At 37.0% G+C, this 24,715-nt stretch overlaps 1 protein-coding gene across 8 annotated transcripts in view; it reads right to left on the reverse strand.

The window, feature by feature from the left end:
* SUGCT (succinyl-CoA:glutarate-CoA transferase) overlaps window positions 1–24,715 on the reverse strand; it is an 844,228-nt gene that overhangs the window by 407,884 nt on the left and 411,629 nt on the right. For all 8 annotated transcript variants that reach the window (XM_081148082.1, XM_081148079.1, XM_081148077.1 and 5 more), the window contains one exon: window positions 4,095–4,197. In XM_081148082.1, the coding sequence (XP_081004208.1) occupies window positions 4,095–4,197 (103 nt within the window). The remainder of the gene's footprint in view (window positions 1–4,094; window positions 4,198–24,715) is intronic.

Raw genomic sequence — 24,715 nt, forward strand, 5'->3', positions numbered from 1 at the left:
GCTCTCCTATTTTGCGATGTTTCTAAACCTTTTTTTTTTTTTTTTTTTTTTGATTAAACATACCCCCTTTCACTTCATCAAAGTCTCACTTTTTGTGCCATGTCATGTTCCAGGCCTTGTACTTCACCCAAATCACTTTTCAGTTGAAATACCAGCTGTGCTGGCATGGTGTGCATGGAGAACTGGGCCACAGGCACCAACAGTGTGGTCCCACATCTGAACAGATGTGGCTGGCTCCATGTACCCAGGGCCAAGAAACTCCACATCTCATCAAGGGAGAAACAAGGGAGGACACCTTAAACAGAAATCATGCTTTTACAGAAAATGAAAAATAAAAGGACTTTCAATAATCAGAAATGCTGAATGGTTGAGAACTTCTTGGCACAGAGTTTGGTGATGCATTTTTTAAAAAGGATATTAGTTAGAATTCAATTTTAAGTTAATGATCTCCATCTCCACAGATACACTAGATTTGCCTCTAACCATCAAACAAAAGTAAAAGAATAGTTTTTTAACAAAAAACTAACCATAAAGCGCACCATCAAAACCAAAGCTACTACCATTCATTGAGCATTTACACCTTGGCAGTCCCTACTATGTGTGCTTAATAAACATTATCTCATTTAACATTTATAACAATATAAAGAAAAGATCCTATTTCACCATTTTACAGTTGAGGAAGCTGAAGCCTTTCTAGTTTATGAAACTGCCTATTAATTTTAACTCCATGGTCTTAATCATTATGTAATACTTAGTCCCCTGAGCTTTTCAACCAAAGGCTTTTCAGCCAGGCCTACAGATAGAGCTTGTCAGGCCCCACTCAGGGTTATACAGTAGCCACTTGATCATGTGGAAAATCTATACTTTGAAGAGAATTCATTCATTCATTCATTGATTCATGCATCAACAAATATTTACTATGTATCTTCTACTTAAGTCAATTTTGAATTTATTTTCCAGAAAGGAAGAAAATTTCCAAATCCATATTAAAGCTCTAGTGCCTGGTACATTAAGAACTATAAAGGTTTTTTGAATAAACTCAAAATAGTCATTTTTAGATGTTCTTTTTAAATTTGTGTAAAATAACTTATTTTACACAATTTTTTTTAAAACTCCCTAATTTTTTCATAGTCTACAGTCCTTCAAAATTCAAAATTATATGAACTTCTTTCTAAAAGAGCCAAACATTTCCAAGCACAGGAGAAAGATAGTACCCTTACCTCTTGTGCAAAAAAGTCCTACTTATAGTTGCCATGGTTATTTTTGATTACTTTAAAAATGTAATAATACTACATGGATTTTTAATCTTACTAAAAATCCAGATAAATTTTATACATACATTTAGCATTTAAATTCCATAGAAGAATAAAATTATATATAAAAGAGACCAACTCTACTCTTGCAACTAGAGTAAAATTATCAATAACTATCACTGCATGTTTAAGAATTTTTAAGGTTAGGATTATAGCAATTGGAATCTACTTTTTGGTGTGTAAGAAGGCAGTTTTCAGAGATTTGGGGGGTAGAAGGAAAATTTGGACTCTTGGCTTAGGTAGTATCAATCTTCTCCATTTAGAAAATGAGCTAAGTACTGAAAATATACCATAGCTCAAGAATAGAAATTTCTTGCAGGTCAAAAAGACTTGTTATACAAAGGTTAAAGTAAATAAACTTAACTACAAGTAAAAATTGGGAATTGAAATTCTACTTATCCTATATTCAATCTGAACAAGCCCATAAAGTGAACAATTTTAAGGTGATGGGTGGGACTTGGATTGTTGTTCATCAAAGCCTAATAAATAGGTAACCTTAGAATATATCTAATGATTTTTTATAATAACATTCTTTATTTTAATGACTTTATCCCTGAAGAAATACGGATGGAGCAACAAAACTGCTGATGAAAGAACTCTCAGGAAATCTCTCTAGAGAAATGTGCCCTCCAATTGAGTTAAATGTGAAGTCTTACACAGCTTTATAGCACTTTTCAGCAGAAAAGTAGCAATAAAAACCACCCATCCCCACATAACAGCTTAAAGCCAAAGATTTACTTCATTCAAAGTTTATGAAGTAAGAAAACTGGCAGTCTGATCTTCTACATTTAGAGTGTGCACACTGCTACCTCACCACAAGGAATCACAAGGAATTAATTCGCTGATATGGTGGGGACCATTTCACATAAACTCTGTGAATATCTAGTGGGCTCCCTCATCTCAAATACTTATTGACCATTGTTTCATTATAGACATAGCCTTGCCATACTCACAGTCTTGGCCAAAAAATAGCAAAAAGCAGAATTCCTGAATTCATTCACTTTTTTCTTCAGTAAATATGTAAACATTGAATTAAAACATTCAATTCTCTCTCTCTCTTTTTTTTTTTTATCCTCACCCAAGGGTATTTTTTCCACTGCTTTTCAGAGAGAGTGGAAGGGGGAGAGGGGAGAGAGCGAGAAACATCGATGTGAGAGAGAAACATCAATTTGTTGCCTCTAGCTCCAGCGCCAAGCAGGGCCGGGGACTGAGCGTGCAACCAAGGTACCTGCCCTTGGACAGAATCAGCACTCTAACCACCGAGCCAAACCAGCTAGGGCACATTCAATTCTCTTTTAAACAGATATTCATGTAAGGTAAAGGTACCAAAGTAAAGGGTTAGGTCAGTTTTCAACAAAGTTCTCTCTTAAAAAGTATATTCTAGCCCCAGCTGGTTTGGCTCAGTGGTTTAGAGTGTCGGCCTGCAGACTGAAGTGTTCAGGGTTCGATTCTGGCCAAGGGCATGTACCTCGGTTGCAGGTTTCATCCCCAGCCCTGGTGAGGGTTTATGCAGGACGCTACCAATCAGTGTTTCTCTCTCTTCCTCTCTCTCACTATCCTTTCCACTCTCTCTGAAAAGCAATGGCAAAAACATCCTCAGGTGAGGAATTAAAAAAAAAACACAAAAAAACAAAAACAAACAAAAGGTATATTCCAGCCTGGCCAGGCAGTGTCTCAGTGGTTGAGCCTCGACCTAGGATCCAGGAGATCTCTGTTAGAGTCCCGGTCAGGGCACATGCCCGGGTTGCGAGCTCGATCCCATTTGCTGCCATGCAGGAGGCAACCGATCAATGACAACTCTCTCATCATTGATGTTTCTATCTCTCTCTCTCCTCCCTTCCTCTCTCTGAAATCAATAAAGGTTATATATATATATATATATATATATATATATATATATATATATATATATAATTTTTAAAAGTATATTCCATTTTCAACAATTCATTTCAAAGAAAATCTGTCATTTTATATAAATTTAATTTATATAAATTAAAATAATTTTTAAAACTATAATTTCAAAATGCTGGAAACTGACAAGCTATGTGAATAATCATAGTGAAACCTTTGCAGAGACATGGAGTTCCTCTACCTTTAGGGATTAATATGTGAACCTCAGAAATGATAAATTGCTTGCTGTGATATTGATTAAAGTAATAAAATAAAACTTATTATTTTGACATCATCTAAAAATAACCATTTAAACAATATTATAGAAGAAACTTTTTTTTCCCATTGACCCTTTTTCCTGGGCTCCACTAAGGAGCCTGTATCAAAGGTAAAGCACAAATTTCTATTCAATTACAATTTATTCTTCATGAATAATGCACATTAATGCATATAAAAGCCTCTCATTTGCAGAATTAACTATGCCTTGCTTTATACATTTTAAGATAACCATATTATGAGTAGTCTATAACAGTGAAAGTTCTCATATTTCCTTTTACAGAGAATGATCTTTGAGTATCTAACCCCAAGCTCTCAGTGGTCTATATTTCTATTTTTCAGAAAAAAAAGTCCTGACCTTGGAAATTTTATGTAGTGGCTGCTGAAAAAATATGTTAGATCTGATAAACATAAAAGTATGATTGTAGACAGCCAGTTCTAAATTTTAAATCTTTTTATTTCATACCTACAGCTTAACATAACAGTAAAATATCAAGTTATATGATTAAAGTGCAAGACCAATGTTTAATTTACATTTATATAAATTAATCTGGATAGAAAACAGAGGCAAATTTTTGTTTTAATCATGGTATAATAAAAGCGTCAAAAACAAACCTGAGGTTCTGCAAATACATTCTTCATATTGTTGATTGGGCCATATGGGACCTTACTGCCTTCAAAGAGGTATAACCACTTGTTGGTCATTTCTTCTTCAAACCTAGAGAGAGAGACCAAAAAAGGATGTATTTTTATACTCTAAAGAAGGTAACACATGTTTTTTTCTCATGTGACTCTCTTGCAGCAACCAATAATGACAGTGTTTTCCTTTGCTCCTCTTCTTGCTCTTATTTTCTTTGCTCCTAGTTTTGAGAGAATGTTGCCTATATGAAATGACTTAAGCTGCACTGCAGCCAAACAGGTCCAATTACTGAAAATCCATAATTAGAGATGGAATTCCTCCTATCTCTGTCCTTATGTACTTTATGACAGAGATTCCTTTGGAGAAGAGAGATTATGTGGAAAACAGTATTAATTGAGTTCAATGTGTCATTGAGCTTCTTATAAAAATAATATCATTGCAATTTGAGCATGATATTATTGGACAAAGTATTTTTTAGGTCTCAGGCATAGTATATCAGGTTAGACAATGATATACTATATTACTCCAAATAAGTAAATAAAAATAAATAAATAAATAAATAAATAAATAAATAAATAAAAATAAATATGATTGTTTTAAAAGAAACATGCATGCTTTATCATCATTACATTCCAAGTTCATCATAATTAACAGACACAACCATTACTTAACAATAATATTAGCTATTATTTATCTGTACTGTGACTTACTAATCAGAACAAATTTAGACATGTAAAGACTTACATGACTCAGTTCAGCCAACAACACTCAAATTCATTAAAGTCATTTACCTTTGTTTTGTTTTTACTATAACTTAAAATTGGACTTCATAGACATAAATGCTTATTTGATTTCCTTTATTTTCTCTATAAGGAAGGAAAGGGAACCTAATTCATTAATGAAATTTGCTGTTTTATACTTCTCTTTTAAGAGAGACAGAATATTGGATCCTCAAAGACATTCATCAATTGTATATATGAAGAATTTTAGAATTGCTAATTGTTTAAATTAGCAAATTATTTTTAACATAATCTAAGTGAAAAGGGTTTTTTTTAAAGCATTAGTTAAAGTAGGTTACTGGCAGCAAGTAAACTGCTTCACTAATATGAAAGAACTAGAGTGAATACAGTAGCAATGTTTAGTATTCATGAACTTCTATTCAGCTCTCTTATACATAGCTAGAATTAATCTCAGATCTGCAGATTCCATGAAAATTTATATTACAGAAATGGACTTCTTCCATTATTGAAAAAAGTATAAAAACACTACCAATACTTTGAGGACACTTCTCTGATTGCCACCTAGTAAATACAAAGGAAGACAAAAGAAAAAACATTTGAACTAATGTATTCTCTAAAAGATAGACTACCATATGAACTATACTGTTCATATATATTTATAAAAAATAATTTCAATTTCTGATTATTTGTTGTTAGTATATAAAAATACAATTGATTTTTGTTTATAGATCTGCCGCCTGTTACCTTGCCAAAATCACTTGTTAGTTCCAGTAGGTTTTTTTTCGATTCCATCAGGTTTTCTACATAGATGATCATGTTACTTGAGGAGACAGTTTTACTTCTTCCTATCCACTCTGGTTGCTCTTTCTTTTTCTTTTTTAATTTATCTTTATTGTTGAAAGTATTACAGATGTCCCCTTTTTCCCCCCATTGATCCTCTCCACTCCGCATCCACCCCATCTCCCGGCCTTCCCCATACCAATGTCTGTGTCCATAGGTTATACATATAAGCAAATAAGTTATTTGATTAATCTCTCTCCAACCACTCCTCCACCCCCACCTTCCCTCTGATATACCCCAGTCTTTTCCATGCTTCTATGTCTATGGATCTATTTTGTTCATCAGTTTATTTTGTTTGTAATCAGAAATTGAAATTTACAAACAATACCATTTACAATTACATCAATAATATCAAACACCACAACTAACCATATGCTGGGCCATAACTCAAGCCTTGGTGACTTTCAAAAATTGAAACCATTCCTGGTGAGATGTTATTTAAGGGCACAAACTTGCAACTAGTAGACAAGTCCTGGAGATCTGATGCACAGCACAGTGATTATAGTCAACAATACTGTATTACAAACTTTGAAGCTGCTAACAGACAAAATCTTAACTGTTCTCTCCACAAAAAGAAATAATAAATATATGACGTGATGGAGGTGTTAGTTTATGCTAAGATGGTAATCAGACTGCAATATATAAAGGTATCAAAGCAACACTCCCATTCTGATTCAGTCTTTGAACCATTGGTCAAATATAATTTTGTGGTTTTACATTTAAAAATAATAATAATTTACATTATTATTTTATATTATAATTTCCATATAAATAAGGATCTGATAAATTTTAAAATATATATATATCTTTATTGATTTCAGAGAGAGGAAGGGAGAGGGAGAGAGAGAAATAGAAACATCAATGATGAGAGAGTTGTCATTGATCGGCTGCCTCTTGCATGCCCCCGAATGGGGATCGAGCTCGCAACCCGGGCATGTGCCATGACCCAGACTCTAACAGAGATCTCCTGGATGCTAGGTCAATGCTCAACCACTGAGCCATGCCCGGCTGGGCAGGATCTGATAAAATTTTTTAATGAAGGTAATATTACAATTTACGAGGAATAAAATTAATTCTATTCATGCATCCGCTTATTCTACAATCATCTAGAGAGTGCCTTGATTATTGTCCTTAAATATGCCTTTCTATTTCTCTCCATTATCACAAAGATTTTTTTTCATTATACATTTTAATTACAGCTTAGTAATGTTAATTACCCCTACTTATTACAAAATAAAATATTTCATTTCCAAATATTAAAAAAAATTATTCCTTCATAGGAACCCCAAAATACAAGATTAAATGTCTTGCACTAATCGATTCTTCACATCTATATGTTCTTTTCAATGACTGTTAAAGTCATCTCCTGGCTAAGACTTATAAAGATTTATGCAGATATATATCACCAAAATGATGTATGTTGAAAGAATAAAAGAGATACTGCAAATATGGAGCCTTTTCAATCATACTGTTAATTATTTAAGTTTTCATAAACAGTATTATAATGGTTAGTCTGCTAAACTTTCCAGACAAGTGAATTTATCATCACTGGACTCACCCAAGTGGCCTGAAAGATCTACACAAAAAAATGTATGTCAATAACCAAACAAACCCATAGTTGGAGGCTTGCCAACATAAAACTCCGGGGAATAGTTGAAGTTTTAGTATTTATATAAGCTTTTCACCACTGGGCAAAAGAGAGGGATTTATTTCATGTTATGGAAAACAATGGATGCACTTTGTAAATGAGACAGGGGAGAGAGGCAGCGTCTGGAGATGCAGTTGTGACCACTGTGTGTGTATTTATGTGGATGTGGGTGTGGAATTGTTCATAAATGCCTTAAACGCATAGACAGAATATGTTGCATTCCACTGTTCCCAGAGGATACATCCATCATTTTCTTTTGAAAATCTATCTCTTGATCTAAATCTGATGTGGAATACTTTCCTTTATTTATGCAAAAAAAAGTTATTAAGTGCATGTTTTATTAGCCACAAAAATTCTGCTAAAAAAATGTAAAAAGCTGATGATCTAAATCACACAAGGCAATACAGTCCTGAAGATAACACAAGTAGGATATCCTTAGATCCAGTTTCTTGAGCCTCAAAGCTAGAGCCTCCTCTAGGAAACTTAAAAAACAATTCAATCTTAATTGTGAACTTACTAAATCAACCCCTATATTTAGTTCCAGATTTTTTTGAATTTACTTGATGCTGGACTGGGTATATCAGACAGCATCATTTAGGTAGATGAAACAGGGCTACATAAAGATGGACTTGAGTTTAAATTTCTTAACATCAACATTTAACTTAAAAACAAACAAAAAAACTCTTCCTCTTTAGGGAATAGATTTAAGTTGCAGCCACATCTAAGCCCTGAGAGAAACTAATAAGAAATCAGGCCATGAAGGTAGGAGTTGTAAATATCTGTAACACTGATAACTAAATGCTGATCATTAAATTGGTCTAGCCCGGCCAGGTGTGGCTCAGTGGTTGAGCGTGGACCCAGGATCCAAAGCGATCGGTGTTCGATTCCGTGAGGGCACATGCTCAGGTTGCGGGCTTGATCCCCAGTTGGGGGCGTGCAGGAGGCAGCCGATCCATGATTCTCTCATCATTGATGTTCCTATCTCTCTATCCCTCTCCTTTCCTCTCTATGAAATCAATAAAGATATATTTAAAAAATAAATAAATACAAATAAATAAATAAACTGGTCTATATTTTGTAGATATTAACTTCACAGGCATGCTGTATCATAGTATTGTCTTTGTTTGACCAATAGGAAACTCAGGTTTGGAGAAATTAATTTGTTCAAATTGATACAGATGAAATTTGTACTCTTTGATCAATATCTTTCCATTTCCCTGACACTAACTCCTGGCGATTACCATTTTACATTCTGGTTCTACTAGTTCAACGTTTTTTAAGATTCCACAAAGAAATGAGATCATGCAGATTTGTCCCTACTTCTATGTCTGGCTGGTTTTACTTTGCACTTCCATCCTATATACCTTGAGATATATCTCCTTACATTAATACTCATTTATTCCTGGTGTTTTTAGCAAGGGTTTATTTTGTGTCAGTCACAGGGATTAAAACAATAAAAACGTTTCTGTATTCAGAGTCCATATAGTCTGATGGAGAACACAGCTATGGAACCTGATGAATTACAATGCAGGAAGCTAGGACAAAAATATGAACAGAAAATTTACAGTTAAAAAACAAAAAAGGGAGATCTGAACTAAAACTGGGAGTCAGAAAAGGGTTAGAAAATGAGGTGAGGCCAGCCTGGAGTGGCTCAGCAGTTGAGCATTGACTTATGATCTAGAAAATCTAGGTTCGATTCCCAGTCAGGGTACATGCCTGGGTTGTGGACTGGATGTCCAGTAGGGGGCGTGCAGGAAGCAGCCAATCAATGACTCTCATCATTGATGTTTCTATCTCTCTCTCTTCCTCTCCCCTCCTCTCTCTGAAATCAGTAAAGACATATTTTTTTAAAAAAATAAGGTGACATTTGAGCCAGGTGTTGAAGGATGAGTTATAATTTTCCACATGAAAGATGGGAGAAAGGGTGTTTCAGGCAGAGAGAGAGGAATGCATACAAAGACCCAAACTAGAAATAATCTATAATCTCCTGTGTCCTTAATTGGAAAAGATGAAATATGAAAGGAAAACTGGAACCAGAGAGCAAGGCATCTTGTCTGTAATGCTAAGAATACTGGATTTCCACCGGCAATAAGGAACACAGAAGGGTCTTTCAGCAGGGGACAGTCATAACCACAATCGATATATATAATGGAAGGATATAGATGAGACTAGAGATAAAGAAATTTGACAGGGGCAACATTCTCTCTTTGAAGCATCTTAAGTCTGCCTATCATTGTCTCATTATCTTCCATATTATTGTCAATCATAAACAACTTTCCATTTGAAAAGTTTTCTTGATATTCTTATCTCTTTTTGTTGCTATCTTATTTATCTCTTTCCAATCTATCATTACTGCTTGAGCCTCTGAAATCTGACTTGTTCACCAACACATTTTCTTGCCCATTCCCCAAGAGTCTCCAGTGAGCACTTATGAAATCCAATATTCTTTTCATAGTCCTCATTCTACCTACTCTCTGTGCAGTGTTTTATACTCTTGAGGATCTTATATTTAGATCCCATGACACTATAACTTTTTGAATTTTTAATATCTCTTTGGCCATTTCTGTTTCTTTTATTAATTCATTTATCTTTATCTTTCAGATCCAATATTCTTTGTTCTCTTTTACTCACCTAAGTAATCCTGTCATCTCTACGCAGACACCCAAATCAATATTTCTAGCCCTGACCTTTCCCTAGTTCCCTTTTTCTAGTTATCATGGGATATTTCCACTCAGATGCACTATCGTCCCCATAAACACATCTATGGATGACTATAAGTTGCATTTTCCCCATAAACCCAACAGTCCTCTCTTGTGTGAATTCACTCCCTTGGTAAGGCTAGACACTTCTTTTCATCATGTCATATAATTTATACATAATTGTCCTGTAGAATCAACCTTTCAAAAGTTAAGTTTTAGTCTTCTGTTCCTACTGTTACTGTCACAATCCATACCCTTAATTCTTTAGACAATAGTTGAGTAAAAATGTGTTGCCTCTGAAACATCAATCAGAAAAAATATATGCACCCCTATGTTCATAGCAGTGTTATTTACAATAGCTAAGATCTGGAAACAGCCCAAGTGCCCATTGGCATATGAATGAATTAAAAACCTGTGGTGCATTTACACGATGGAATACCATGCAGCTGTCAAAAAGAAGGATCTCATACCCTTTGAGACAGCATGGAGGGGCCTGAAGAGTATTATGCTAAGTGAAATAAGCCAGTCAGAGAAAGACAAGTATCACATGATCTCACTTATATGTGAGATTTCAGTTAACAAACAAAATAAACAGATGAACAAAAAAAGATTCAGAGACACTGAAGCAAGCAACAGACTGGTGTATTTTGGGGGGGAGAGATTAACCAATGAACTTATATGCATACATGCATAGTCCATGGACAGACAATAATTTGGGGAAGGCCTGGGGAGGAGGCTGGAGTGGGAGGGAGGGGTCAATGGAGGTGGAAAGGGCACATCTGTAATATTTTTAACAATAAAGATAAATTTAAAAATTCATTGCCTCCACTTCTCCTCCTATCAATAAATGATGAATTTTAGATATGACCCAAATTAGTCCAGCTTTCTCCTTCCCCAGGATGACTATATTCTCTCACCGTAGAGAAACAAACTGTTTCTTGACTTTTATATCCCTAGAACCTAGAACATAATTGGCACTCATTAGGTGTTGAATGAATAAATATATGACTATGTGGGGACAATGAGAGGGTCTCAGCCACATTAGCTTCAATTGGTGGGGTAGATTATTTTCTTGTAAAACCTTGCTGAGACTAAGTTTTTTTAGATACAGAGGTTGAAAGAAGGAAAACAATTTGAAGTTTTTAAGTTTAAACTTATTTATCACAGCATCTCTTCTTCTGCACTAGTCTGTAAATTCTGTATAAAAGTATGTCTTATGGAAAATAAATTTAAAGTTCCCAACAACTAATTTACAAACAAATGCTTAAAATACAATGTTTCAATTTAGATACTGCCTACATTATGCAGAGAATCAGATCTCTGGAAGTCAAAGGACCTTAAAAATCATCTATGAGCCTAAAAAATCATATTATGTATATTGAAATATTTCCAGTAATCCCTGAAAGCACTGGCAGTCAGATTATTACAAATATTCAAATATACACAGTTGTGCTATACCAGAAAAGGCATGAGATGTGGATAGATTTTGGTTTGATCACAGCCCCAGCACCTCCTATCTATATGATCTTCATAGAAATATCAATTAAAAACATTCAAAATTTTTCAAATCAAAACAACTATTTAGTAAACATTTACCATGTGCAAGGCTCTGTGCTAGGCAGTTTATATGAATGGGGGATTTCATTTAATTCTCACAACAATCTTGTGAAGTACAATCATCAAGCTCATTTTAAAGATAAATAAACCAAGGTTTAGAAAATGTAAGTAACCTTTTAAACTCATCAACATTAAGTTGCCAAACTGGAAGTTATCCTGGGTCCAAAGCCCATGTGTTAACCACCACTTTCTACTGCTTGATTCTGGACAGCAGAGCTCAGGAGACCAGACCAGAAAAACCTCTGTGAGTGATGTGCTGCAAAAGGTCAGCAAGTCAGAGAGCTAAAAAAGGAATTACTGCATCTTGATGCTGTTAACTGAGAAACTTTTATGTACCAGGCACCATAAAATACTTTGTATATATTATTTCTAGTTCTCATAATCCCATAAGGTGAGTTTTATGATCCTTATGCTTGATGAAACTAAGATATAGAGAAGTCAGCTGGAAGTATATGAATCAGAAGTGTATTGGCTGGTGGGGTCTTGAAATGGTCATTCTCTGTGTTCTTTCAGTAGAGTAGACCCACTAGATGCCAGCATCAAACCAATTAGGTCATTGGCAGTTGAGCTATTCTTTGCCCTCAGAGTTGGGGAGGAGAGAAGAGCTAACACTCTACTGGGTGATTTGCCTGGGCCACAACTAATCCTGACTTCTTTTCCACTGACCACTGATCAACCTTATGTTCTCATAATACCTCATAAGATTGGCCACCATTTTCTAAATTGATCCTTTCAAGAACTCCATAAGAATGGGCAAATTATTCTTATTTTGAAGGTGAAAAAAATAAACTATTATTGGGATTCACACTCAAGTCTTTGCATTTCAGTCTCAGACTTTATGTCACTATATACAACAGCCATTTATAAAAGATAATCAACAAACAAATCAATCAATCAAATTTATTGAAAAGACAAGCTTGACTTTTAATACTAATATCACTTAGCTCTGTGAGTGTGGCTAAGTTGTTTAGCTTCTCTGAGCTATAATTTCCTCATCTCTTAAGAGAAAATTATAATTAGATATAAATTGCTTAGCACAGCAACTAGCACATAGTAGGTACCCATTAAATGGCTCTTATATAGTAGTAATGTTACTTATAATTCTCTCTCTTCTTCCATTTCTTTAAAAAATGACATTGGTATTTTGATGGGGATTACATGAAATGTATATATTGCTTTGGGTAATATGGCCATTTTAATTATGTTGATTCTTCCAATCCATGAACATGGGATAGCTTTCCATTTTGTTGTGTCTTTTTCAATTGCTTTTAATAATGCTCTGTAGAGGAGGACTTTGCAAAAATAAGACTCTCAGGGACTGTTGTTTGGGAACTGGAGGAAATGCTGAAAACCCCTGCTGGGGGCTGGGCAGGCAAAGGGCTCACCAGAATGTGTTCTTAATCGAACCAACTGAGCCCAGGATGCTAAAATGGCCCATGCTGAAAAGGCAACAGGCTGAAATCAATCTGAAGCTGCAGCAGGCCAGAGCCTGGGGAACTAGAATCAGAAAGGGTAGGGACTGAGGAGATGGCGGTGGAGCAGAGACTAACTCCTACAGGGTGAGCTCCTGACAGCGACACCTCTAAGGGGAGTGATACCCTGAGCTACACTAGCCACCCTGCACCCTAAAGACTCTACAGAAGACTCTGGAGCAAGACCAGGCAAGTACAACATTGCAAAATAGCTGACAAGAGGAGCTGGTCCACGGACAGCCTCAGACCAACCATCTACCTAAGGACACCAGAGCCAAACCGAGACGGCTCCTCACTTTGGCTGACACACAAGTACCTCCCAGGAGAACTGAAATCACAAAAAACAGTGACCCTCAGACAACATAAGTTGGCCAGAAGAAATTCACCTGATTGACTACCTTTTTTTCTGCTGCTTTTTTTGTTTTGATTGGTTTTGGTTTTTTTTTTGGTTTTGGGGGGTTTTTTTGTTTGTGGGTTTGTTTATTTTTTTTCTCTTTTTTCCTTAGGAAGAAGAGAAAGGGGAGAAAATTTGTTTTTTCTTCTTTTTTAAATTTTATAATAATCTTTTCTTAACATTTTTTTAACTATTTTTTTCTCTTTTTTATAAAATAATTTTGTCTTGCTTAGCTCGTTTTCAGTTTTGTTTTGGTTATTTGCTTTGTTTTATTTTACCCTTGCTTCTACTCTCAAGACTTTCTTGATATCCCTGCTTAACGACTGGGACTTTATCATTATAACCAAGTTTACTGCTTTCCTCTATAGTTTCCCCCAAATCTCTTACCAGACTCCCTGCCTGCCTGGGCCTTATCTCTCTCTCTCCTCTCAATACATTGGCATAACTTTTTTCTTCTTTTTCTTCTTTTTTCTTCTACTTTTCTATCATTCTTTCATTATGCTCCCTTCTGTTTTCTGGTCCGATTGTTAGTTTCTCTTATTCTCTTTATTGTATTATTGTTTTCCCATTTTAAACTATTATCCTACTCCTATTTTCTCCCTTAATTTTTTTCTGGCCCTTTTTTCAGAATCCTTTCTCTGCTTCTGTTATCTCCCAGTAGCTTCTCATTTTTTACATTTTAGTTTATTATTATTTCTAAATTTTCACCACTATTAACAACAATATACATCTCTCTCTCTCTAAGCGCTACTATTCTTTCTCTCTTTCCTTTCTTTAAGCTTTTTTTCTGTGTATGTGTTTTCCCTCCACACTCTGAGTTCTGTTTTCACGTGGGTTGTTTTCATTGTGACTGTCAAGATATTTTGTAAGGTACCTCTTCTTTCCTGGAATTTTAGTTGTGTATTGTCCTGCCTTGCCAGCACCTGTACAACAGCTTACACATTGAGGTTGGGGCTGAGACACAGTTAGCCAACCTGAGAGGAGGGTCCTCCCAAGGACTGATCTACAACAATCTAGACCCAACCACAAGAGGAGAACATAAAGAAACCAAAAAGGAGCACCCACAAGAGGGACATGCCTAGAGCAAAGAGCTCAGAGATGTAAGGAAAACACACCTCTGGGCTCCACTGGACCCACAAGACAAAATCCCATCCCACAAGACTGGGAGACAGCAAATATATCTAATAAATAGATACAAGCACTAAGACCTACCAAAATGGGGAGACAAAGAAACAACCCCCAAATTAAAGAAAAGGAAACATCGCCAGAAAAAGACGTCGATGAGATGGAGTTAAGCAAGTTATCAGAAATGGAGTTCAGAGTATGGATGATGAAGATGTTCAAGGAACTTAAGAAGACTCCAGATGATAAGATCGAGAACCTTAGTGAAAACCTGAAAAAAGAGATACATACCATAAATAAAACTCAGACAGAGATAAAGAATGCTGTATCTGATATCAAGAATGCACTGGAAGGAATTAAAAGCAGGCTCAATGAAGCAGAGGATAGAATCAGTGACTTAGAAGACAAGGTAGAGCCTGGCCGGGCGTGGCTTAGCTGTTGAGTGTCAACCTAGGATCCAGGCGATCGGGGTTCAATTCCTGGTCATGGCACATGCCCAGGTTGTGGGCTCAATCAATGACTCTGTCATCATTGATGTTTCTATCTCTCTCTACCTCTCCTTTCCTCTCTCTGAAATCACTAAAGATATATATATATATAAAAAGAAGACAAGGTAGAGAAAATCACACAATCAGAGCAGCAAAAAGAAAAAACACTTAAAAAGCATGAGGACAGTCTAAGGGAACTTTGGGACAACATGAAGCAAAACAACATTCGCATTATAGGAGTGCCAGAGGGGGAGGAAAGAGAGCAAGGCATAGAGAACCTGGTGGAAGAAATAATGATAGAAAACTTCCCTAGGCTGGCAAAGGAGAAAGCCACACAAGTTCAGGTAGCACAGAGGGTTCCAAACAAAAGGAACCCAAAGAGACCCACTCCAAGACACATCATAATTAAAATGGCAAGTGTTAAGGACAACGAGAAAATATTAAGGGCTGCAAGAGAGAGACAAGCAGTGACCTACAAGGGAACCCCCATAAGGCTGACAGCTGATTTCTAAATAGGCTCTTCAGGCGAGAAGGGAGTGGCATGAAGTTATCAAAGTAATGAAATGCAAGAACATGCAACCAAGATTGCTTGATCCAGCAAGGCTATTGTTTAAAATTGAAGGAGAAATAAAAAGCTTCCCAGACAAAAAAAGGCTGAAGGAGTTCAGTACCACCAAACCAGCATTGCAAGAAATGCTAAAAGGACTGCTTTAAGAAAAAGAAGGAATAGTGAGAGTAAGGTACATCAGCATAAAGGGGAAAAATGGCATTAAATAAGTTGATATCAATAGTAACCTTAAATGTAAATGGAATAAATGGGTCAATCAAAAGACAAAGGGTAGCTGAATGGATAAGAAAACAGGACCCAAATATATGCTGTCTACAAGAGACCCACCTGAGAGCAAAAGACTCACACAGGCTAAAAGTGAAGGGGTGGAGTAAAATATTCCATGCAAATGGAAAGGAAAAGAAAGCTGGAGTAACAATTCTTATTTCTGACAAAACAGACTTCAAAATAAAGACCATAACGAGACACAAAGATGGTCCCTACATATTACTGAAGGGATCAATCCAACAGGAGGAAATAACCCTTATGAACAGTTATGCACTCAATACAGGAGCACCTAAATATATTAAAAAAATTCTTGGGGGACTTCAAAGGGGAGATTGACAGCAACACAATCATAGTGGGGGATTTAACACCTCACTGTCAGCACTGGACAGATCATCAAGACAAAAAATCAAAAGGGAAACACAGACCTTAAATGAATCAGTAGACCTCATGGATTTAATTGACATTTATAGAACATTTCACCCCAAAGCAGCAGAATACACATTCTTCTCAAGTGCACATGGAACATTCTCAAAAATAGACCATATGTTGGGGCACAAAGCAAGTCTCTACAAATATAAGAAGATTGAAATCATATCAAGCATCTTCTTGGATCACAATGCCATGAAACTAGAAATCAACCACTATAAAAAAAACTCAAAAATAATCAAACACATGGAGGACAAATAGCATGTTATTAAACAATGAATGGGTTACCAAGGAGATTAAGGAAGAAATCAAACACTTCATGGAAAGCAACAAAAATGAACAGACAACAACCCAAAACATATGGGACACGGCGAAAGCAGTCCTGAGAGGAAAATTCATAGCATTACAAGCCTATCTCAAGAAACAAGAAAAAGATCTAATGAACCATCTAACACAACAACTAAAAGAACTAGAACGAGAACAGCAAGAAAAGCCCCAAGGAAGTAGAAGAAAAGAAATAATAAAAATCAGAGCAGAAATAAATGACATAGGGACTAAAAAAAAACAATAAAAAAAGTCAATGAAACCAAGAGCTGGTTCTTTGAAAAGGTAAATAAGATTGATGCACCTTTAGCCAGACTCACTAAGAAACAAAGAGAGAGGACCCAAATTAATAAAATCAGAAATGAAAGAGGCTATATAACAACTGGCCCAACAGAAATACAAAGGATTGTAAGAAAATATTATGAGCAACTATATGCCAAAAAATTGTACAGCATAGGGGAAATGGACAAATTCCTAGATGCATACAACCTTCCCAAGCTGAATCAAGAAGAGGCACAAAACCTGAATAAGCCAATAACAACTAATGAAATTGAAGCAGTAATCAAAAAACCCAGCAAACAAAAGTCCTGGACCAGATGGATTTACAGGTGAGTTTTACCATACATTCAAAGAAGAATTCACACCTATTCTATTCAAACTATTCCAGAAAATTCAAGAGGAGGGAAAACTCCCCAACTCTTTTTATGAGTCCAGCATCACCCTAATCCCAAAACTGGATAAAGATACTACAAAGAAAGAAAATTACAGACTAATATCCCTGATGAACATAGATGTTAAAATCCTCACTAAAATACTAGCAAACCGGATCCAGCAATACATTGAAAGATCATACATCATGACCAAGTGGGAATTATTCCAGGGATGCCAGGCTGGTACAACATCTGCAAATCAATAAATGCGATGCAACACATAAACAAAATGAAGGACAAAAATCATATCATCATATCAATAGATGCAGAAAAAGCATTCGACAAAATCCAGCACCCATTTCTGATAAAAACTCTCAGCAAAGTGGGAATAGAGGGATCATACCTCAACATAATAAAGGCCATGTATGACAGACGTACAGCCAATATCATACTCAATGGGCAAAAACTAAAACCATTTCCATTAAAAACCGGAACAAGACAGGGATGTCCACTTTCACCACTCTTATTCAACATAGTACTGGAAGTCCTCGCCATAGCCATCAGACAGGAAGAAAACATAAAAGGTATCCAAATTGGAAAGGAGGAAGTAAAACTGTTATTATCTGCAGATGACATGATACTGTACATAGAAAACCCTAAAGACTCCGTCAAAGTACTACTAGATTTGATAAACGAATTTGGCAAGGTAGGTGGATACAAAATCAACATCCGGAAATCAATGGCATTCTTATACACCAACAATGAACTTTCAGAGAGAGAAACTAAAAAAGCAATACCATTTACCATTGCAACTTAAAAAATAAGATACGTAGGAATAAACTCAACCAAGGATGTAAAAGACCTGTACTCAGAAAACTATGTGACACTGAAAAAAGAAATAGAGGAAGATTTAAACAAGTGGAAGAAGATACCATGCTCATGGATTGGAAGAATTAATATCATTAAAATGTCTATACTACCCAAAGCAATTTATAAATTCAATGCAATTCCTATGAAAAGACCAACAGCATATTTCACAGACATAGAACAAGCATTTCAAAAATTTATATCAAACCAAAAAAGATTCCAAACAGCTGCAGGCATCTTGAGAAAAAAGAACAGAGTTGGAGGGATCACATTACCAGACTTCAAACTATATTACAAAGCCACTGTAATCAAAATGGCCTGGTATTGGTACAACAACAGGCATATATAGATCAATGGAACAGAACAGAGACCCCAGAAATAGGACCACACCATTATGGTCAGTTAATATTTGACAAAGGAGGCAAGAGTATTCAATGGACTAAGGACAGTCTCTTCAATAAGTGGTGCTGGCAAATTTGGACAGATACATGCAAAAGAATGAAACTAGACCACCAACTTTCACCATATACAAAAATAAACTCAAAATGGATAAAAGACTTAAATGTAAGTCACGAAACCATAAAAATCCTGAAAGAAAACATAGGCAGTAAAGTCACAGACATCCCACGTAGTGTAATTTTCACTGACACATCTCCTAGGGCAAGAGAAACAAAGGAAAACATACACATATGGGACTACATCAAACTAAAAAGCTTCTGCACAGCAAAGAAAACAGCCTCAAAATACAAAAGAACCCCACAGTCTGGGAAAACATATTTGCCAGGGATGAATCTGATAAGGGGCTAATTTCGAAAGTGTACAAAGAACTCATAGCACTCAGCAAGAGAAAGACAAACAACCCAATTAAGAAATCGGCAAAGGACTTAAATAGACACTTCTCCAAAGAGGACATAGGGATGGCCAAGAGACACATGAGAAAATGTTCGACGTCGCTAATCATCAGAGAGATGCAAATTAAAACCACAATGAGATATCACTTCACACCTGTCAGAATGGCTGCCATCAACAAATCAACAAACGACATGTGCTGGCGAGGGTGTGGAGAAAGAGGAATCCTAGTACACTGCTGGTGGGAATGCAGACTTGTGCAACCACTATAGAAAACAGTATGGAGGTTCCTCAAAAAATTAAAAATGGAGCTGCCATTTGACCCAGTGATTCCACTCCTAGGAATGTATCCTAAGAATCCTGAAACATTCATCAGAAAGGATATATGTACCCCGATGTTCATAGCAGCACAGTTTACAATAGCTAAGATCTGGAAACAGCCCAAGTGCCCATCAGTAGATGAGTGGATAAAAAAGCTGTGGAACATTTACACCATGGAATACTATGCAGCTGTAAAAAAGAAGAATCTGGTACCCTCTGGGACAGAATGGATGGACCTGGAGAATATTATGCTAAGTGAAATAAGCCAGGCAGCAAAAGACAAGTATCACATGATCTCGCTTATACCTGGAATCTAAAGAACTTAATAAACTGATGAACAGAATAGATTCAATGGCATGGTAACATAGATGAGACAGATGAATGTCAGAGGGATGGAGGAGGGCGGGTGGGTGGAGGGGGAGAGAGTAACCAAATAATTTATATGCATGTATACACAACCCAAGGACATGGACAATGGTGGGTAAAGGGACTGGGGAGGGGGAAGGAACGGGGTGGGACGGGTCATTGGGGAGAAAAAGGGACATCTGTAATATTTTAAACAATAATAAAATTAAAAACAAAATAAAACAAAACCAAATCTAAAAAGTAGGCAAACTTCTGGCAAAAAAAAAAAAAAAAAAATGGTCTGTAATTTTCAGTATATAGGTCTTTCACGTTCTTTGTTAAGTTTATTCCTAAGTTTTTTATTCTTTTGGTTGCAATTGCAAAATGAATTGCTTTTTTCATTTCATTTTCTGAAGTTTTGTTGCTAGTATACAGAGAAGCAATGGCTTTTTGTACCCTGCAACTTTACTCATTTATTTATTGTTTCTAATATTTTTTTGATGGAGTCTTCAGGGCTTTATAAATACAGAATCATGTCATCTGCAAAAAGTGACAGTTTTACTTCTTCCTTCCATATTTGGATGCCTTTTATTTCTTTCTCTTACCTTACTGCTCTAGCTAAGACTTCCAAAGGTATGTTGAATAAAAGTGGTGAGAGTGGACATCCTTGTCTTGTTCCTGATTTTAGAGGAAAACCTTTCAGTTTTTCACCATTGAGGATGATATTGGCTGAGAGTTTATCATATATGTCCTTTATTATGTAAAGATACTTTCCTTCTCATCCTATTTTATTGAGTGTTTTAACCATAAATGGATGTTGTATCTTATCAAATGCTTTTTATGCATCTATTGATAAGATCATATGATTTTTATCTTTTCTTTTGTTAATATGGTATATTACATTGATTGATTTACATATGTTGAACCATCCTTGTGCCCCTGGAATGAACCTGAAATGCTAATCAAAACTACAATGAGATACCACCTCACACCTGTTCGAGTGGCTATTATCAACAAGACAAGCAATAACAAGTATTGGAGATGTTGTGGAGAAAAATGAATCCTCATTCACAGCTGGTGAAAATGTAGACTGGTTCAACCACTATGGAAAGCAGTTTGGCAATTCCTCAATTAATAATAGAGCTACCATACAACCAAACAATCCTTCTCTTGAGTATATACCCCAAAAACTTAAAAACATATATTCAAAAAGGTATATGAACCTTTATGTTCATTGCAGCATTATTCCAGGTAGCCAAGACATGGAAACAACCGAAGTGTCCTGCAATAGAGGACTGGATAAAGAAGATGTGGTACATGTACACAATGGAATGCTACTAATACTACTCAGCCATAAAAAGGATGAAATACTGCCATTTGCAACAACATGGACGGAACTTGAGAATATTATGCTAAATGAAATAAGTCAGTCAGAAAAAACTAAGAACCATATGATTTCACTCATATGTGGGATATAAAACAGACTTTTGGACACAAACAGCACTGTGGTGGTTGCAAGAGGAAAGGGGTTGGGGGGATGGCGGTGAAGGGAACCTTAATATATGGGGACGGGAGAAGATATGACTTTGGGTGCTGGGCACATAGAGCAAGATACAGATCTTGTAACACAGAAACCCACACTTGAAACCAATATGTTCATATTAACCATTTCACCCCCATAAATTTAATAAAGTATTGTTAAAGTCTGGAAAAAAAATCTAAGTGTACATGTATCAAATCATTATGTTGTACACCTAAAACAAATGCAATGTTATATGTCAATTATATCTCAATTAAAAAATAATTAAAAAATAATTTAGCCCTAGCTGTTTTTCTCAGTGGTTAGAGCATCAGCCTGCAGACCTAAGGGTCCTGGGTTTAATTCCAGCTAAGGGCACTACCTTGGTTGCAGGCTCAATCCCTGGCCCCAGTCAGGGCACTTGTGAGAGGCAAGCAATCAATGTGTCTCTCTTACATACATCAGTGTTTCTCTCTCTTTCTCTCCCTTCCACTCTCTCTGAAAAGCAATGAAAAAAATATCCTTGGGTGAGGATTAAAAAAATAAATAAAAAATTTTAAAGATAAAAAAGTCTAAGCTTCTGGGACTTCTAAAATATATTTATATATTACTTCATTGATGTTTATTTCTTTTTATGGGAAATATCATTGTCTGTACTGAAGCTTCCAGGAGATTGGTGATGACATCAGTGTCAGAATTCCAGTCTGTCTTCATTACACTTGGAGATCCCATAGTATGGCCTGACAATGCAGAGATTTTAAGTTAGGCAGGAAGTGATACAGCAGACATATTTTATCCAGTAAGCAATGAAGATAGTTGAAGCAATTTTATTTATTTATTTTTTTTATTGACTTTTGAGAAAGGAAGAGAGAGAATGAGAGCAAGAGAAACATCAATGTGAGAGAAACATTGACTGGTTATCCCCACAAGTGCTGCAATCTGAGATCAAACCTGCAGCCCAGGTATGTGCACTGATTGGACATTGAACCGACCACCTTCTTTTGTACTGGACAATGCCCCAATCAACTGAGCCACACAAGCCAGGGCACCCTCAGGGCAATTGAAGCAATTTTAAAAGGTACCAACAGCTTGTGGAGACACCACAAAGTTTAAAGATCTTATCTTTTCGTCTCATCCTAATGATTACAATGAATTCCTTAGTTCCTGTCAGTGATGAAGAGAATGCCTGCTAGAGCTTATGCTGGGTCCATATTTGGACAAGGCCTCATTTATGTAAGAAGCCTGGAGTGCACCTAGACAAAATCTAGTGACTTTAAAGTCAATGACAGGCTGGAGGAAAGATGGCAGCACTGTGAAAACAAGTAGAGCACCCCTGCTCCCAGCCATGGACTGGGTTTACTCCTAAAATACTATGTAACCAGCTTGGAAAAACCAGAGAAATATACCTAAGTGGACATATTTTGAGTAGGCAGCACTGAAGAAACATCACAGAATCTGGTAAAAGAGGGGGGCATAGAAAAGGGGGAGTCCCCTGAAACCTGTGCTGGGCTCAGGCTTAGAGGCTGCAAAGCTCCTTCACTTTGGGAGTGCAGACTGGGATCCAAAAGTGGGGATTTCAAACCTGGAGCAGAGAAGGGAAGGAGTGCCCCGTGTGGAGGACAGAGGGACCCAGGAAAATAGTGTGCCCACAAGGAGGGGACAGCGCCTTCCTAGTGCAACAAAGCTTCTAATGGTGGCCACAACTGGCATCTTATGCTGAGGGTGCTGACTATAGGAAAGGCAGTCCCAAAGTGTGTGGCATCTGAGTGGTAAGGGACCAAAGGTCTGCACTGAGCAGCCAAATACAGGGACTCACTGCCTCTCTGTAAGGCATTGTGTTGAGCCCCAGAAAACATTTAATCTGTGTGGTGCAGGGAAGGGTAAGATAGCACTCTGGTTCTTAGCTCCAGGTGGGGAGATCCTGGGATTTTTGACCAGGCCCGTGGGGTGCCGTGGTGCTGCACATGGAGCTTCCCCAGCTTTAGTGAGATCAGTGTTGCAGGGGAGCTGCATGGAACTGACTTTATGTCCCCTCCTGCTGGGTGCCTTGACATGAAGACTGCTGGAACTTGCACGGCAGATCCCCTGCTTGTGTGTTGCTTTGTGCATTTTTGAGTTTTTGACTGCTGAACAGGCTTCCACCTTCCTGGCATTGATTGGGTGGACAGACCAGTGGAAGCTGGTATTTGTGTCTGCATAGTAGTATTGGAGGTGTGCACCTGGTGCGAACAGCAACCAGACCAGGGAAGGGAGGGGCAAAGGAGCATGTTTGCCTCTCCTGCAGCTTAGAAGCATCACCCTCAACAGGAAAGGGGATGGTTCAGTTCACTGAAACCCCAGAAACCCTGCCCCCCCACTGCAGGGCACAGTCCTGAGGGGGAAGGGAGAACAGCCCCCAGGAGGACATAACTAAATTAAAACTCTAAGGGACTATTGTTTGGGAACTGGAGGAAAAGCTGAAAAACCCTACTGGGGGTGGAGTAGGCAAATTGTTAACTGGAATGTTTTTTAATGGAACCGACTGAGCCCAGGACTGCTGAAACTGACCATACAGAAAAGGCAACAGACTGAAGTAAATCTGAAAATGCAGCATCCAGTGTATGGGGAACTAGAGGATAGGGTAGAGACAGAGGAGCTGGCTGTGGAGCAAAGAGTAGATCCCTCACAGTGAGTTCTTGACAGCAAACCTCTAAGTAAGGGAAGTGATAGCTAAAGCTACACTAGCCATCCTGCACCCTAAAGACTCTACAGAAGACTCTGGAGTAAAACCAGGCAACTACAAGGTTGCAAAATAGCTGACAAAAAGAGGTGGTCCACAGAGAGCCTCAGATCACCCAACTACCTAAGAAGACCAAGGACAAACTTAGCTCCTCACACTGGATGATACCTCCCAGGAGAATGGAAATTAGCATACAAAACTGTGAGCAGCAGACAACGTAAGCTGCCCAGAGGAAACTCCCCTGATTGACTTTCCTTTTTCATTCCCCCACTTAGGAAAAAAAAGGAAAAAAATTTTTTTCTTCTTTTTAAATTTTATTTTTTAAATAATTCTGTATTGTTTACCTTGTTTTTAGTTTTGTGCTTTGTTTTGTTTTGTTTATTTGCTTTGTTTTGTTTTATCTTTGCTCACATATATATATCTTTATTGATTTCAGAGAGAGGGCAGCAGAGGGAGAGAGAGAGAGAAACACCAATGATGAGAGAGTCATTGGGGATGGAGCCCGCAACCCGGGCATGTGCCCTGACCGGGAATCGAACCTCGATCTCCTGGATCCTAGGTCGACGCTCAACCGCTGAGCCACGCCCGGCTGGGCTGTTTTATCTTTGCTTTTACCATCAAGATTTTCTTGATAGTCCCTGATTAATTGCTGGGACTTTATCATTATAACCAACAAGTTCACTGCTTTTCTCTATAGTTTCCCCCATATCTCTTATTACAC

Source organism: Miniopterus schreibersii (genome assembly GCF_964146895.1).
Source record: "Miniopterus schreibersii genome assembly, chromosome: 9".
NCBI classification, from domain to species: Eukaryota; Metazoa; Chordata; class Mammalia; order Chiroptera; family Miniopteridae; genus Miniopterus; species Miniopterus schreibersii.